The sequence below is a fragment of the Plecotus auritus genome (assembly GCF_963455305.1).
Source record: "Plecotus auritus genome assembly, chromosome: 8".
Taxonomy (NCBI): Eukaryota; Metazoa; Chordata; class Mammalia; order Chiroptera; family Vespertilionidae; genus Plecotus; species Plecotus auritus.
This window is the reverse complement of record NC_137782.1, coordinates 13,549,484-13,567,019: the sequence shown is the minus strand read 5'-3', so window position 1 is coordinate 13,567,019 and position 17,536 is coordinate 13,549,484. Positions and strand designations below refer to the sequence as shown.

General features: G+C 46.1%; 1 protein-coding gene across 2 annotated transcripts in view; it reads right to left on the bottom strand.

Annotated features, from left to right (window-relative positions):
• Nucleotides 1-5,416: 5,416 nt before the first annotated feature.
• Nucleotides 5,417-17,536, bottom strand: part of EPG5 (ectopic P-granules 5 autophagy tethering factor) — an 88,409-nt gene continuing 76,289 nt past the window's right edge. For both annotated transcript variants that reach the window (XM_080684728.1, XM_080684729.1), the window contains exons 37-44: nt 15,865-16,050; nt 15,180-15,389; nt 14,417-14,561; nt 12,533-12,775; nt 11,164-11,380; nt 10,442-10,657; nt 8,738-8,852; nt 5,417-7,378 (exon numbers count right to left, since the gene is read on the bottom strand). In XM_080684728.1, the coding sequence (XP_080540854.1) occupies nt 7,196-7,378; nt 8,738-8,852; nt 10,442-10,657; nt 11,164-11,380; nt 12,533-12,775; nt 14,417-14,561; nt 15,180-15,389; nt 15,865-16,050 (1,515 nt within the window). In that variant the 3' untranslated portion in view covers nt 5,417-7,195. The remainder of the gene's footprint in view (nt 7,379-8,737; nt 8,853-10,441; nt 10,658-11,163; nt 11,381-12,532; nt 12,776-14,416; nt 14,562-15,179; nt 15,390-15,864; nt 16,051-17,536) is intronic.

Sequence of the window (17,536 nt, the reverse complement as noted above, 5' to 3'; positions counted from 1 at the left end):
ACCAGGGAAGAAATGAAGGACACAGGATGCTGGTCTTGGAACCTCTGCCTGGTCCTTGAGGCCAGTTTCACAGCCAAGAACAATAGTGATAGAAATTATTTCGTATGTATCTGTTTTGTGCTAGGAGTTGGGCCAAATGTTTGGGGGATACAAAAATGAATAAGTTATGTGTATCAGTCAGGCTGTGGTAACAAACAAACCCCCAAATCACGATGGCTGAAAATAGTTAGGATTTATTCTCACCAAAGCTACATGTCCATCATAGATTGGCAGTGGTGGGCGGGGGGGGGGGGGGGGGAGTGGGTGGGCGCGTTGCTCATTGTTCTTACTTAGGGATCCACCATCTCTAATGTTGTGAGTTTCTGGGTTGGAGGTAAAAAGAAAGCTCTCTAGAGCAAGCATGTCAAACTTGCGGCCCGTGGGTTGCATGCCTCATTTATTTGGCCTGTGTTAGCCTTTGAGTTTGATATGTTTGCTCTAGAGGGTCTCCCATTGGCCATAAATAACTACACATCCCACTCACTCTGCAGGGGCTGGGCAGTGCATTGGGGACAGCCCTGAGGACTCATAGTGAATCGGAAATTATTAAGGGCAACAGTATGCTGGGGGTGCTGTGGGAGCACATAAAAAGGGGTGACTGGCCCAAACTTGGGAAGGATTCCTAGAGGGGGGACGTGGAAAGAGTACACATTAGCCATGAAAATGGGGGAGAATGAAGGTTGGGAGGTAGGAAAGAAGGACATTCTAAGCAGAGGGGGCCGTCTGCACAAAGGCCAGGAGGTTAGACACAGCATGATGTTTAAACAATTAAAAGTTCTGGAGAGTGGGCGTGGGGCAGGGGGAGGCTGCAGCGGGAGGATCCAGCCCCACAGCCATGAGAGTAGCGGAAGGGAGTCAGTGAACCCAAGGGGCTAAGCTCCCTGTACCGCTTAGCATGACAACTCTCACCTGTCTGACCACTGCACCTGCTCCAGCCCCACGATGCTCTGGGGCTGGGTTTCCACCCTGGGACCCTGGGCACTCAGAGCAGTGTTTCTCCAGTGGGTTCCAAGGGCACCTGGATCAGGAACCCCTGGGGAGCTTGCTCAGATCCCCATGCTGAGCACACCTGGACTTCCCGAATCACAGGCTCTGAGTGCAGGGCTGGAATTGTACACAAGCTCTCCAGGTGATTTTACCCCTAACTTTGTAATTTTACCCCTAACTTTGTGCAATTTTCAAATGCACAGCAAAGCTGAAAAAGTAAGCTGGTCCCCCAGGTACCCACTACCTACATTCAACAGTGTGTGTGTGTGTGTGTGTGTGTGTGTGTGTGTGTGTTTGCCTGAACCATTTGTGAGTAAGCTGCAGGCATCACAGTATGTCACCCCTAAATACTGTGTCTTCAGTGAATAAGAGCATCCTCCCCCATTCCCTCAATGCCATTACCACATTTGAGAAAATTGATAAGTGAATAATATGGTCTTACAACCCACATTCACAGTTCCCCGATGGTGGTCCTTCCTGTGTATTTGCACTTTGAAACAGAAGCAGCAGCATTCCTCAAAGGCATGTGCCTCTGACCACGTGGTTCCAGACACAGTGATGGGCCGGGGCACACTTGGAGGAGGGACAGCGGAGGCTCCCTCTGGCGCTCCAACAACTCGCTCACAATGCACAGGCTGCCTCCTGCTTGGTCTTCAGATAAAGCAGCTGTTCTAGGAGCAGAAGGGGAGGGGCCTGCACCTGACCTTCACCAGGCCCCTGGCTGCCCTCGGAGCCTGGCATTCTTACTGCGAGGCTCTCTGTAATGGGAGCCTCTGCAACTGTCAGGCTCTACAGGTGGCAGCAAGGATGGGCTCAGTAGTGTCCTGGGTCCCCTGAGTCATTGAGAGAAGTGACCTAGGAGGCTTGGTGTTTTCCACGCAGGACCTCCCGGTGTGGCACAGAATGCCGAGCCATAGCCTCCCTTCCTGGGCGCACTGCTCTGGAAACATGAGCCACTTGTTCATTCTGAGGGGCTCACAACAACCCACAGGCTTCCCCCTCTTGGCCACCCAGAGATTGCTGGACATGGGCAGCCGATGGAAGAGGCAACAGCTGCCCGGGTGCCCGCCCAGATCCACCAAGAGCCCAACACACTTTCCCTGCCCTCAAAGAGCTAGCTAATGGCCTGGATTTTAAATCAAGATGTGGCTACATGAGACAACACGGTATAATCCACACTGAAGGTAGTCCCCCTGCCTTCGGATGGAAATGACACTGGGGTGGGGGTGAGGAGCTGAGTGTTCACACATATCCCATGCCCAGAGTGGATGAGAGACAGGTGTCTACCTTCAGGCTAGAGGGACCTTTGAGACCAAGGGTTAGGAGTTCTGGGCTTGACCCACCTTCATCCCTGGCCATTTGGGTTCAGCCCCACCCCCTCCAGAGGAACAGCTCCTCTATTTCTGGGGGCCCTGTGTCCTCAAAGCCCCTTCTCCTCTGTGATCTCAGGGAGTTCTCACTATAAACCCAGGAGACAGGTAAGGCTTCAATGATTCTCACTTTAATGTGAGGGGAAAGTCTCAGGTAGGAAAGTGATCTGGCCAGCATCACGTGCTTGCCCTCCCACCATCTTGGCCCATTCAGAGCGTGTCCTACAAATGTTAATGAAAAGGAACACCAAGGAAGAACCTTCCAAAGCTGAAGTGATTTCCTAACAAACCATGCCAAGCAGGTTACACCACCCTCCCCTGGCAGCTCTGCCCTCCCAGAGGCGCCCTCCCCCAACCCCACCCAGGAACTCAGGCTGTGGGAGCCTTCGTGCAGCTTCATGTCCCTCCTACCACGGTCCCAACCATGTGATGGACCCTCCGGGTGCTCCTGAGTCTCTAGAATCACCAGGTGGCCTCCTGTCAATGCCAATTCTTAAACCCCCAAAGTTTAATTTTTCTTTGAAACTAGAGGTCTCGCTCATTGTAGTGAAATGTCACAGAACATAGATTCCACCCACTACAAGCTTTCTATTTTCCCTTAGTGTGATTTCTGGATGAAAAGACCAGCCAACCAACTCGCCAAAAATGAGCCATGTCCACCATGTATACGTTAAATTTGAATCTAGTTTATTTGCAGTTTACTTAACCAATTCTCATTTTTTACTGTTTCTCATCATTATATATATAAAAACATATCCTTTGTACAAGTGTGTAAAATGCTGAACAATGAAGAAGTGAATAATGCACATTTAATGACCAAAATAAGTTGGGTTTTTAAAATATATGTATTTTTATTGGTTTCAGAGAGGAGGGGAGCGAGAGAAACATCAATGATGAAAATCATTAATCGACTGCCTCCTGCGTGTCCCCCGCACCCTGCACTGAGGATCGAGCTCCCAACCCAGGGATATGCCCTGACTGGGAATCAACTGTATCCTCCTGGCTCATCGGTCAATGCTCAACCACCGAGACACGCCAGCCAGGCATTAAGTTGGGTTTTTAAAGGCCACACTAGACATGTGGGAAGGGAAAAAAAGAGTTGAAAACACAGGTGATTTTAAGCCATGGAAAGAAAAGTAAGTTCTAACCCTCAGTGCTTATGAGAGATATTACATCTCTCATTAGAAAATAAGTTATAATTGTGTTCGCTTTGGCAGCACATATACTAAAATTGGAACGATACAGAGAAGATTAGCATGGCCCCTACGCAAGGATGACACGCAAATTCGTGAAGCGTTCCATATTTAAAAAGAAAAAAAATAAGTTATAATAAATGACATTATTCTCAAATAGGGTCAGTAGTTCATTTTTTTCAAGTGATTGTCACCAGAAATCAGGAACCCAGTCAGACTGAAAGAAACTTCAGCTCCAGCTTCTACAGGATGTGGATGCCTCTATAGTGTGTGAGGATCATCTTGGACCAGAACAAGGTTGGGCCAGTTGTAAGCCAAGAAGTTCACCCAGCTTGGCCAGGATGCACATGGAAGATCACAGCAGAGGATGCTTCGTTAAAAAAAGACCCATTTCCAACATTTTGCTTAAGACAAAGTTAACTGAGCAGGAAAAAATCAACTACTGCCTCAAAATAAGCCGTCATGTTGGCCCAAAATGAAGAGCGGGCAGCTTTAAAGGAGAAGCACAAAGCGCCTCATTGTTGGACCCGTCGTGCGGATGGCTAAGGAGGCCAGTCTTTGGCAGCAACTGATGTGAAACTGAGGCCTGGAGTTTGCATTCAGCACCAACTGAATGTGCCAACCTCAGGGCACAGCTGCTGAGGGTCGATGCCGCCAGAGAGTCCAGGGGAGTGAACTTGGTGTTTGGCCCACACTAGTGGGACCACCCTCCAGGGCAGGGACCAGGCGAGGGCACAGAATGTAAGGAGGTACCCTCTTGGCATCTGCGGGCGAGTGATGCTTAAATTTGAGCTGCAGGTGACTTGGGGACACACGTAGGGGTGGGTCCTGACCCCACTGGGCTGAGCAGACACATCAGCAGGCCCTCCCAGCCTTAGCCTCCGTGCCTCCCAGCTCACCGTCCTCTGCACTGTGGAGTGGGGAGATGAGTGGAGATGCAGAGGTGCTTTTCACAAGACCAGAACGCTGCTGGACGCATCTGCACAAAGCACATCTGCACCAGATGCCACCAATGGCCACGTGTGGGGAGGAGTCTGCACCAGGTCACCCTCAATACCGCTGGGCACGGAGGGGCTTGGCCTTGCCTGATCCCGGCCTCCACATGCAGCACCAGGACTGTCTCTGGGACTGTCTCCGGGACTGGCCCTGCAACTGTTTTTGCCAGCAATGGCTCCTTTTTCCTGAAAGCCACTGGCCACGCCGGGTCTCTTCATTCCCAGGCCCCAGCAGCATTGCCACCTTCTGGCTATTTCAGGGTCTTTTTTTTTTTTTTTTAAATCTTTATTGTTAAAAGTATTACAGATGCCCTCCCTCCCCCTCCCCCTCCCCCCCCATTGACCTCCTCAACCCCACACCCGCCCCTTCCAGGCCTCCACCACACTATTTATTGTCTGTGTCCATGGGCTATGCATATATGCATATAAATTCCCCGGTTAATCTCTCCTTACCCCCCACCCCACCTTCCCTCTAAGATTTGTCCATCTGCTCCATGCTTCTGTGTTTCTGGATCTATTTTGTTCATCAGTTTATGTTGTTCATTAGATTCCACATATGAGTGAGATGTGATACTTGTCTTTCTCTGACTGCTTATTTCACTCATTGTCTGTAAAGCACCGTCCAGAGCCTCTCAGATGACCCTGTGCCATGAGCAGACCTTCTGTTAAGCATGAGGGAGTTAAAGAGGAAGCACTTTGGCCAAATATCTCTGATATTCAAGGCAGACTGTCAAATAAATTAGATGACATTAGGCATAAAAATCTGCATCAGCCTTAACAACTGAAGAACTTTACAAGAGAGTTCGACAGCATAAAAACAGATTCTCACCAGCTACAATTAAAGAATGATTTTATTTTTTATAATTTTTAGAGATCAAATACATTATAAATATTATAAACCTTCAAAAATTAACAGATTAGTCATAATTTTCTTTAAAATGTACATACTGTCACACAAAAATTTCACAGTCTAGGATATCAATAATTACATCCTCCTCAAAGAAAACAGCACACAAAATGTTTCCTGTCAAAAAAAGTGTGTTGCCAAATCAGCCCCTACACTGTCCACAGCTTCTAAAAGTTTCTCATGCACATCACGGGACAATGACCGGTTTTGAACATGGAGAGGAGCAGAAGCAAGGACAGCTCTGAGCGGTGCCCATCTGAGATGGCCATGGGTGGCCTACACACCTACAGGCTGCTCGGGGTGATCTTCAGGCCACGTCTGTGAGGCAGAATGCTCTGTCCACTTAAAAAAGAACCACCGCAGGTTTGCACATGTTCGGGGAAGCACTGCAGGAGGAGGTCTGAACAGAAAGTTACCTCTGTTAACCCATGTCCCCATCCCCTGCTAAACGTGCCCAGGGACGGTTAGACATTTTCAGGAAAATTTCTTTGGGCTACAGGTAACCCATAAACAAAAGACACATTATGCAAATGAACAACCAAAATCAATTTGGAGCCAATGGGATTATGACTATGATTACAGGAGTCAAATGGCCAATTCCTGGGGGAAATGACAAGAGCAAAAAAAAAAATGACAAGAGAACAAGGCGATGGACAGACGGGCTTTGGTAATAAATGAACTGTAACAACAGAAGGCACGTGGCTACTGAAAAAAAGCCAATCTTCAGTTGTCTCCTGACCTGACCTAGTTTCCACGGACCAGTGTTTCAATAGGTTTGCTAGCTTCATTTCAGTTTCAAAATGGAGTGAAGAACCAAGCAGGAACAGAGAACAAAGCGCTCTCTCTCTCCCTCTTTCTCTCCCCCCGCCCCCTCCAATAGGGCACTCAGATTTCTAATTTTGTGTCTAATTTAGATGTCTACAGAGGCCAAGTAAGTGATGTGAATGGGGGAAGGGGCTGGGATAGGATGAAGAGAATGTATGCCTATACTGGACTGGAGAGAGTAAGCCCAGTTTCACTCTCTCCACATGTGGACCAAACAAACACACCCGTGCCCAGCAGGCTCAGCGCAAACTGCCAGCGTGCCACCCCCGACTTAGACGGATGGCCTCTAGTCACCATCTCTGCTGTTCACTAGAATCAGGATCAAGTGGTCACATCTTGGACAATGACTTACTTTAATTCAGCATCTTCTCTCCCTTCTGAGAGAAATAAACAACACTTTTAAGCTGATGTACTTTCCCACATTTGAGAAATGCAGAAATTTTCAAAGCTTGTTTTACTTTGAAAAAACATGAATGTGGTTCAAAAGTGAGGGTTCTACATGATTCCCAAAGTGGTTAGATCTGGCACGGGAGCCTCGACATTGGAAGAAAACAGGAGAGTCCTACTGAGGTGGCCTGGATGTTCGGCAACTGAGAGTAGCCCAGTTCTGTAAGTTTATCTCATTGGATGAACATAAAAACTGACAAGTCCAGGGAAGTTTTAAGAGCTAACACACACATACACACACACACACACACACACACACACACACACACACGTGCACATGCACAAAAGCATTCTTTAGTGCCTCTGACTTGCATCTCAGTCAACTACTTCATTGGCCACACTGGGCTCCAAGGTGAAGCTGAGCAGTCACTTGTGCAACAGCAAAGGTAAATGTAAACATAAACAGCAGCGGTGTTTGAGGAGTCGGTGTCTCTATCGTATGTTGTCCAGATAATGCACTTCCGGATAGAGGCGGTTCACCAGAAGAGCCAGGAAGCTTTTCCCATCATGGAGGCAATGGCCAGGGTGCTTTATGAATTGTGCCACTTGAGAGATCTGCTCCTGGTATTCAACATACTGCTTACTTAATGTCAAAGATTCAAGTGTGCTCAGAGCCTAAAAGACAGGGAAGGCAAGAAGGTTAACCATCCAAGCTTAACCTGGATGCTTGTGAGTCCAGCAGGTATGGCACACCTACCGTTGTCATCTGGTACAACCGTGGGCCTCTGGGGAAGCTATGGATCTGGAATCAGAAGTCCCAACACAGGCACTGATTAACCACACACAAAAGGAGGCAGACTGCCCCAGCTTCTGGGCTTTTGCCGTATCTACATACAACCTCCCCTCTTCCTGGCCTGCACTGCTGCCCAGTCCTTCCCCACAAAGAGCCACGGCTGCAGCCACCTGGCCTACTGCCTGTCCCCTGCCCTCCAGTGCCAGCAGCGGCGAGGACACTGACTTCACAACCAGAGACTCATCTGCCGACTTGTGACAGTTCATACATAACACAGGGCTGTCTAGTCAGTTGGAGACACAAGCAGCAGTTGTCTAGTCAGTTGGGGACACAACTCGGGCATTGTAAAAACAGAGATGCTGGTGAAAAACCTGCTGGTTGTACCGCTTGATCTTCGCTCTTAAGAACCAAGACACCACCCTGAACGTGGCTGCCTGAGACACCACAAAGCTAACCACAGAGCGACACATACCACGAACAGAGACACTACTGCAGAGTGCCAGAGCGTGGGCCCCGAGCTGGCCTGGCGAGTGAACCCCAATCCTGGCTCCAGCACTCATTAGCTCTGAGATTTGCAGCAAATTACTTAGCTTCTTTCTCTCTCCATTTCCTCATCCATAAAAATGAGGATAATAAAAGTTCCTATGCTACCAGGTTGTTATGAGGATCAGCATCAAGGGATTACCTGAGCCTGGCATGTAGTAAGCTCTCAAGAATGTGCACCATTTTACATTGCACACCTGTGTACCTGGCCAGCCTGATGACAGGTGACAATCATGACAGGAATGGGACCTTCCACATTTTAGAACACGCTATAACTTTTCACAAGCTACTATTCTCTCCGTGTTGGGTTATTACAACGGTGGTCAACCTCCAGACTCACAGAACAGGAACCATTTCCTTGGTTCAAGTGACAGCTCAGCTAACCTCCATCACTCTCAGCTGTGGCCCTTCCTCAGTGCCAGTGCCCAGCCCCCAAGTTCTATCCCAGACCGGCCTGCTTCTTCCACATGGTGGTAACAGTGCTCCAGGCAGGAACCTTTACCGAACGTGGTAGAAAATCTGGGCAGCACACGTGCACCCCTTTTCCAATAGGTAGAGCACTAAGGGCATGCTGGGCTCCTGCACGCCATCACGCCAGCGTTGTAAAGACCACAGAGCCACCTCCCCGCTTCCCCCCACCAACCCTCCACCTCTGGCGGAAAACACCTGCCCCTTCATTGAAAGCTGCTTTCACTGACCTGCTGAGCTTTTATGGTGAGGTATAATTCAGAGCCAGGCTTCAACCGGATCTGATCCTCGGCAGGAACCTGAACAGAAAGGAAGGCGGCCATGCCTCGGGCAACCACGCGGAACCTTGGGCGTAGGGAGAGGTCAGAAGTCAATGACTACTGAAGTAACCACTTAAAAACAAGTAACATATTTTCTATTAAAAACCAAGACTAACACATTTCTGGACCTACTGTTGTTTTTAGCCTCTTCGGGAAATTCTTAAATATGATCAAGGAGGAGCCTTAATCTTCCCTTCCACTATCACCGCCCAAACAATGTAGGCATAATTCAGACCAGGAGTGAAAGTGTTGGCAAGATGTAGAAGAGCTGGAACTCTCTGACAGGGCTGGTGGGGATGTAAGGAATGGTGCAGGTGCTGTGGGAAAGTTTGGTGGGTCCTCAATAACTTAAACACAGAGTACCGATATGACCCAGCAATTCCACTCCTGGGAATATACACCCAAATGAACCTAAAAGGAGTGCTTGTCCTAACAAAAACTTGTAAACAAATTTCAGAACAGCATTATTCATGATAGCCAAAAGATAGAAAAACCCAAACGCCTATCAACTGATGAATGGATAGACAAAATCTGGTACGGTATAGCCATACAATGGAATATTATGCAGTCCCAAAAAGGAATGAAGCACTGATACATGCTAAACTATGGATGAGTCTTGAATGTTATGCTAAGGGAGAGAAGCTAGACATGAAGCCACGTACTATACGATTCCACTGACATGAGACGCGCAGAATAGGATACACACAGAGACTAAGAGGGAGTGATTGCTTAATGGACTGCCATTTGGGGTGATGAAAATATTCTGAAACTAGGTTAGCGGTGATGGTTGCAACAACATTGTGAATATACTAGTACTAAATGTCACTGAATCATACGTTTTAAAATGGTTACCATGATAAATTTTGTGTTATGTGTATTTCACCAGAATTTAAGTGAATCAGAATCACACAGTCTGATAAATTCTATCACAAGCAAAGAAACAGGATGCTAACTGGTTTGGATCAAGTGGTCTCCAAAATTGCAACAACAGGATGAGCTAGACCGCAAGAATGCTGACGTCAGAATGGGATGAGAACTCTTCCGAGCACTGATAAGGGCTTTAACGGCAAACCAGCATGAGGTACATATTAGGAGATAAAATGGGAGGCTAGTGGCAAATTCTTTCAGACCTTGGACTTCTTAGCAGCAAAAGTCTAGATTTGTTTCTCACTGCTGATCCTTCTCTCAGTTAACTTTAACTCATCTTGACTTAATAGCCCTAGCAGAGGGAGTCCCTGCTGGGACCCGGATTACCCTGAGAAAGTACACTCAGGGAGGCAGCTGACAGGGCATTTTAACCTCATCCCACACACCGCCACGGGCTCCAAGGCAAGAAGAAAGCAGCAGTGTGGTCAGGTTACAAAGTCAAAATACAACAAGAGACATTACTAAAAAACACACACAAAAACAATTCTTTGAACATAAAACCAAAATTGTTTTAAAATGAGAACAATATAAACATGATTTTAAAGTCAGGAGATGTGACCAGGCCTTGATCATTTTTCCTTAGTCTTTAAGGGAAACCTAGTCCCTACGTCAAAAACCTACTCACGTCTCACAACCCTGGGTGGGTGCAGACGCCGAGGCCAGACAGCAGCACAGGCGCTTCCTCACCTGTTCGACAGGGGTGACTTCCGGCCAAAGCCAATCGCCCCCAGAATCCCCGAGCTGAGCCTCTCCTCGGCCAGCAGGTTCTGCCGGCTCTGAAGCAGGAGCAGGATTCGAATGACCGATTCGGTCAGGACCGGGTCGTTCTGCTCCGTCTGAATCAGGGACAGCTGCAGGACTTGGTGCCACCACAGAAACAGCTTTGCCTCTTCCTGCACAGACCTGGAGGGAGGCCAGGAGGAAATAACATTAGAAGGGGATTTTTTCTACTCCCATTTAACTGAAAGTCCACATATGAGTCTTAAATGTAAGGGGCATTTAGTACTTTTAAAGCTTAAGCTGAAGGGTAACAATGCTAATAAAGTAAGGGGACTGTAACAGCTACCATTTATTAAATACCTGCAGCATGCCAGACACTGCGTGAGCTTTATGTTCCTTTACTGGATCCTCACAACAACCCTATTAGGTAAACACTGTTATCCCTACTGAACTGATAAGGAAGCTAAAGGCTGGTGCTTCAAAATGCCTGTTTTAGGACATAAAAAACCTGCTCAGAAAATTAGCCCATGAAAGTAAAAATCTTTCTAAAACAAGTGTTCCTGTACCTCATAGCCTGTTTGCTTCTGTTTCACTTGGTTCTGTGAACTTAAGTGAACACTGACTTCAAGCCTACATTCCAAGTGACCCAAACCCAATGAGTCTGACCAGCAGCCAGAGGGCCAACCCACCTTGGATACACCTGTTCCAACCACTTGCTTAGGAGGAGCAGCACTTTCATTTCGTTCCTCAGCGTCTGCTCGCTATTGAGACACTGCAGCAGGTAGACATAGAGAGTCAAGTAACTGCCGAGGGACAGGCACTCCTGCAGAAACTCTTCTATGGTGAGCTCAGGAACCTGAAGGGACACCAGGATGGGGCCCCATCCTACAATCTGATGGAGGGAGCCTACGAAAAGAACACCAAGAGGAGAGCGCAGGTCAACGCCAGATTCAAATGATGGAACTTCTCCAGTGAGTCTCTTCCCTTTAAGCTTCACGTCAAAAAGACACTGCCCACAGTGGCGCTAGAGCCACAACAGCGAAACAGGCCTGAGCTTAGACTGGAAAGCGGCCTGCTAAATGCCGGTGCCTGGCCAGCCACCGGAGAGGGCCAAGAAATCAGAATCCGGCGCTGCATTTTTATAAACCACCTTTCTCATCTTGTTGTGATCATTAAAATCACATGTAGACACTGCCTGGCCCAGTCATCTGAAAGTTCTAACTGTAGAACCGTTTATGTTATAAATACTTACATTTTCCAAGGGAGATTATTATTATTCTATACATCATATTTTTGAATCTTATCTCAACAGAAATCCTTGAAAATGTTTCACAAATTTAAAAAAAATAATAATTTTTATTTTAGTACACAAACAATTTGAAGCAGGGGTGGCATCCTAATGGTTCTCAATTCTTTGGGGGGAATTAGCACAGGGTGACATGGTGACGTGCATATCACCTCCCATGGGGGTTCATGGGTTGTCAAAAAGGGCAGAATACAGCTCTTCCTGGCATTCTCCCTCCAGTTCCCTCCCTTCTCGCCTATGTGCACACCACGGTGTGCATCTGGGTGTGAGTGGAGAAGTGCTCTCTGCAACTCTTCTTAACCAGACCAGATTGTTTCCAGAACGTGACAGAGATAGAGAATAACAAAGGTAAAAGGAAGGTGGTGGTGGTGTGGGGAGAGGGGAGGGTGACCTCTTCATAATAGTTTAAGAGATGCGACAAAAAAACAATCAAAGGAGTCCTATGAAAACTCATTTTAACAAGTGGCAAAATAGAAGAAATTAATATGGTGGGTCATTATTATATAGATTCTGGTTTATAGCACTTCCTTGGAGGACTATGCCTGGGCCTGTGACACATACGATGTGTCTATCATGAAAGGCTGGCCTGATACTCCACTAGTAAAATGGAGTAGAGAGGTTCCCTCCCCTGAAACACGCCTGTACCAACAGACACTGGTCACGGGTTCTCATGCTAAGTGCAGATCTTTATGAGAAAGACCAAATGCATTCTGAAGCATCAACTTTACAGAGAGCAGGAGATGGCTCCTCACCTTCCCTGAAGTAGGCAGTGATGCAGGCCTCCGTCATCTCGGCCATGTGACGGACAGAAGCCAGGCTCTGGCAGGTGGCGGTTAAAAGGGGCAGGACAACCAGCCCGTGCACCTTTTGCTCAATCCAGGTCCGGACACTGCCCCGGAGGAACTCGGCCGTTGGAATAGTTGCGTTGTTCATCATCATCAGGACTTCCATGAAGAGGCTGCTGAGGGCCATGTGGCGCGTCTGGCTGTCCACGTCTGCGGGGGATACAGACACACTGAGAAAGGTGGCCGAAGGTGTATGCATGTGACTTAGTGCTTTCTCCTAAGCTGCTCTCCAGGCAGGTTTTACAGCTCTGTGGCTGACCTCAGAGGAGAAAGAAGAGTGTGGATGGCATTTAGCTTTTAAGATAGAATGAAGCACACGAGTGCTCTGTAAGGGCAGGAACTGCTGCAAGGTCCCTGGTTAAGCAGTGTGGCCGAGCAATACTTTAATAAACAGACATATCAAGCTGGTGTGAAAGAGTAACTCACTTATCAGCACATGCTTAATTAGCCATTATTTCCCCAACTTTACTCATTTGGAAAACCAAATGCATAGATCTCAGCTCTCACTAGATAAACTCATTAGAAACAGTACCACCTGCAATGCCAAAGCTGTCAATTCTACAGGATAAAAGGAGGAAAAACCTTAAAAAAAAACCATAACAAAAAAAAATAGATCCTAATAGCAGATCTTCTATTTATTTGCTTTTTGAATAATAAAAATAGATAGGCTGGTAATATAAATGGCTCTCAAAAAAATAGGCTGGTAATATAAATGGCTCTCAAAAAAATTAAGATGCAAAAAGAGAATAGTACACAAGAAAAAGAGCAACTTCATTTTACAAGATAACTGCCAATGAGTCGGTTACTAAGGTAGATTTCTTTTTTACATTAAAAAATAGATAATCTACTTCCCTGGGAGTGCATGGAGAAACTATTCAATAGGTACAGTCTTTGCCATTTCTAGCTCCCCTGGAGTTGGGTACACACTTTTTTACTGGATAGACTTGTGGCTTTCTCACATCACGGCTTCAGTGTTTATGTCCATGGGAGTAGGGAGATCTTACTCATCACACCCATCCGACCAAATTCACCCACTTGTGCAACATTAAATAAACCCTAATTTAATGTCACTATAAGACCTACTTATCATCAAGCAAGGACTTTAAAGGCTTAACTCTGAATTTCATCTGAACAGCAATTTTAATTTACCTTTAATTATGACTCATGGGAATAAAAAATGACTGCACTAAGCCTCCTAACAGATCTCAGCCTCTCCCCTTCTATTAGTCATCAACTGAGCCAACAAACACTTTCGTAAAAATGAGATCTGATCCCATCATTCTTCTGATTAAGATCTTTCTAAAATACCTTTCTCTCCTTTGCCTGGTAAGCTGTTATTCAAACTTCATGGCCCAATCACAGGATCACCTCTAAAACAGCTTCTCCAGTACTGCTTTCTAATTTCCCTTTCTTTCCTTTAACATTCTCTGAATGTTGTGGCTTGCAAGCTGGTACTAAACGCTAGGTGCATCATCTTACTCCATACCTACACGATCTATATGAAACAGGTACATCATTCGCTACATGCCAGCACATCCAGACTTCCTATAGTCTTACTGATTGTCTATTTGACCTATCAATTACTGTGAGGTATGTGTCAAAATCTCTCACATTTCTCTGAATCTGACATTTTTCTTCCTAGTTCTGTCAATTTTCACTTTATGCATTTGCCTCTGCTTCTCTGGAAACAGAAATGACTGTAACTTGTCCATCTTTCTGATGTCATAATGCCTTATAGACAACAGGAATTCATTTACTGAATAAATACACGACCTTCCAGTGGTCACTTACCAGGCAGGTTAAAGACAATGATATCATCTAGGAGCTTAGACATTTCCTGTTCTAGGATGGCTAGGGTGATTTTTCCATTTTGTTCCAGGGAACTGAGGAATTGAACCATCTGATGAATGAAGGCTCGGCATTTTGGGACTGCATCCTGACAATAAAACAAAGAATCATTCAAATGAATCCATGCAAGCTGTGTGAATGGAGGACAGAGCAGGAAGCCACGCAGCAGGGGTGTCTAAGGGCCCTGTGTCTAGGGACATGCAAATCCATGGTAACACTTAGACTAGGGCCTCTAGTCCCCCAAATTCCTGTAGATCACTCTTCCTTTTTTACTACCTTAACACATTAACTACACACTAATTACCGGCCAGAAACTTTTCCAAAAATTTTTATGTTTGTTATTTAATTTAATCCTCACAACAACACTTTGAGGTGAGGTATTATTTCCAATTCAGATGAGAAAACCAAGATCAGAATGACAGTGAGTTGGGGACCAAACTCATCACTTCCCTGCCATTCTGCTGCCAATGACATTCAGACCACTAAACCATAATCATTTTGGCCTCTTGTGAGCATGTGACACTGCTAGCAAGTAAAGGCTTACCAAAACGAAAAGATCCAAGAGGCCAAAACATGAGCACACGTGTCGATACCCTCCCACTTTCACGGATGGGCTGTCACAGAGTTCAAGGCTGCCCTCAGCATCACTCACGCCATCGCCAGCCCTGAAGAACACTCTGCCTTTTAAAGCACCCCCTCAACTTACAAGATGTTTCTGGCTGTCAGTAGGAATGGAGAGGCCTGCGGCCACTTTTAGGAGCTTCACAATTAATTCAGCAGAAGATTCCTTAGCCAGGAGGATGGAGGGCTGGTAGTGGCTGCTGAAATAACCTAGCACACTCTGATACGACACCATATCCACAAGATGCCATGAAAGGGAGCTCGTCTGCCCAAGGAGACTAAGTAGAGGCGAGTCCTAAAAATGAAACACACAGTTCTTTATTTCCAGAGCTTCCACTTTCCAGAAATATGTTTCTAATTAGTCTTGGAAGTGACCACTAAGATGGCCTATTTGATACGCACAGAACAGTTAAGATGTCAAATAACTATCTACTCAAGTTAGGAGTACTAGTGAAAGGAACAGCCAAAGTCAGGGCAAAATCACAAAAAGATCTGTAAGCATTCAGAACCCAATTTTCAAAGGGATTCTCTGATCTGGTGTTAGAACTAGCAATTAATGAAATGTAAAATAACATTATTTTTATATTCTGACTTAATGTGGTGCCCTTCATAATCTAAGTTAGATTATGAATTATCCAAGAAAACAGAGCATCCCACGTGCCAAGCAGTGTCACAGGGAGAGAGGCATCAGGGCAACAACTGATCAACGACAGTTTTGTCGAGAGTGAGGATCCAGACTGCCAGGCTGTATCCCAGGTCTCCAAACTTACCGGCTGGTCAACCAGTTGGTCTTCCTTTGCCAATAAAATCATCATGAAAAGGAGGCAGACAACCATGCTCCGCGTCTCGGGGAAGGGACTAGGACTCCAGGCATCAGAGAGCACACTGACCCAGTTGACTTCGCAGAGGACAGACCCCAAAAATAAGAAGCAGCTCTTGGGGCTTCCACGTTCCACCTGAAAGAAAACAAATTAAAACCACTGTTTTGCTTTAAGCTATCTATGTATCTTGGAAATGTGTATAAATCAATGTTTACTCAATTATATTCTTAAAATTAACATCTTTTTCCAGATTATAGAAGTCACCCATAATCCTGCCCCCCAGAGATTTAGAGTTAACAGTCTTTCCTTCCACATGTAGTGAGTGTACAGTCTGCAGCTTGTTTGGAGTTCACTGCTGCTTCTACTGCTTCTCAGCAGGAGAGGAAAGCGCATCCCCAGCTCTTACCCGGCGGGAATCCCTGCCAGGGCCACTGGTGCTAAGGGCCCATTGCAGTCCTCACACGTCAAGACAAGGGTGAGATCTACCGGTCAATATCCCCCACAGCCGAGCATGTGTCAGAACCATCTGGAGGACCTGCTAACACACAGACTGCAGGGTCCCACCCTTGGAACCTTTCATTTCCTACCTCAGGGGGCGGGTGCAGAAATCTGCATTGCTAACAAGTCCCAAGGTGGTACTGATGCTGCTGGTCCTGGAACCACACTTTGAGAACCACTATACTAGTGTATCTATACTAAACTCCTTTTTAGAGTAATGTTATGTTTCAAAAATGTCTCTATTAGTCTTTATAATTTTTGATGATGGTATAATATTTAATTAAATCTTATTTTAAATTATTATGAGGGATGAGGGAGTGACAAATGTATTATAAAGTACATTATCAATGTCAAAGTTATCTTATAAGCCTATTTCCAGTCTGTTTAAAATAAAACATGGCTAGCTATAAATTTTTCCTTTCCCAATGAAGATTAAGAAGCTCTACCATATAGGGGAGGCCGGGAGGATGTCAATAGGGGAAAAAAGGAGACATATGTACTATTATTTGTAATACTTTAAACAACAAAATAAAATTTAAAAAAAAAAGAAGCTCTACTCTATAAAGTCACAATCAATGGGATTTGGTGATGATTCATGTCCTCCCATTCTCACTATCATTATACCATGCTAACTACTTTTCCTCTTCCTTTTGGAAAATGATTCATAATCCTCCTTTATAACCTGCTCTCTATCCTCACCCTCAACCCCCTCAACAAGGAACATAGAACTAAAAGGTCCCCAGTTTCTGGCAGGCCAGGGTCATCACTAGACTAAAACTCCTGGAGTCACGAAGTCTACAGCATCATCCCTTCAGACCACTCTTCTAAATCTCTCATACAGCCAAGGCTGCTCTCTTCCTCAGATGCTACCTCACAGCTCTTTAAACAAACATGCCCTTCCATATCATAATGGTAATGAATATCTACTTCGTGCCTGTCTCCCCTGCTCAACCTCCCTGTGAGTCACTCTGAACCCTGTATTTCTCTAAGACAATTGTCCTCAGCTTCCGCCAGAGCTACTGGGAGCTGGGCGGGGGGGAGGGGGGGGCTGACAAGAGCAGCTCTGGGCGGGTTTCCATCTAGAGCATTAAGAGACTGCAGTACACTTTACTAACTGCCATAA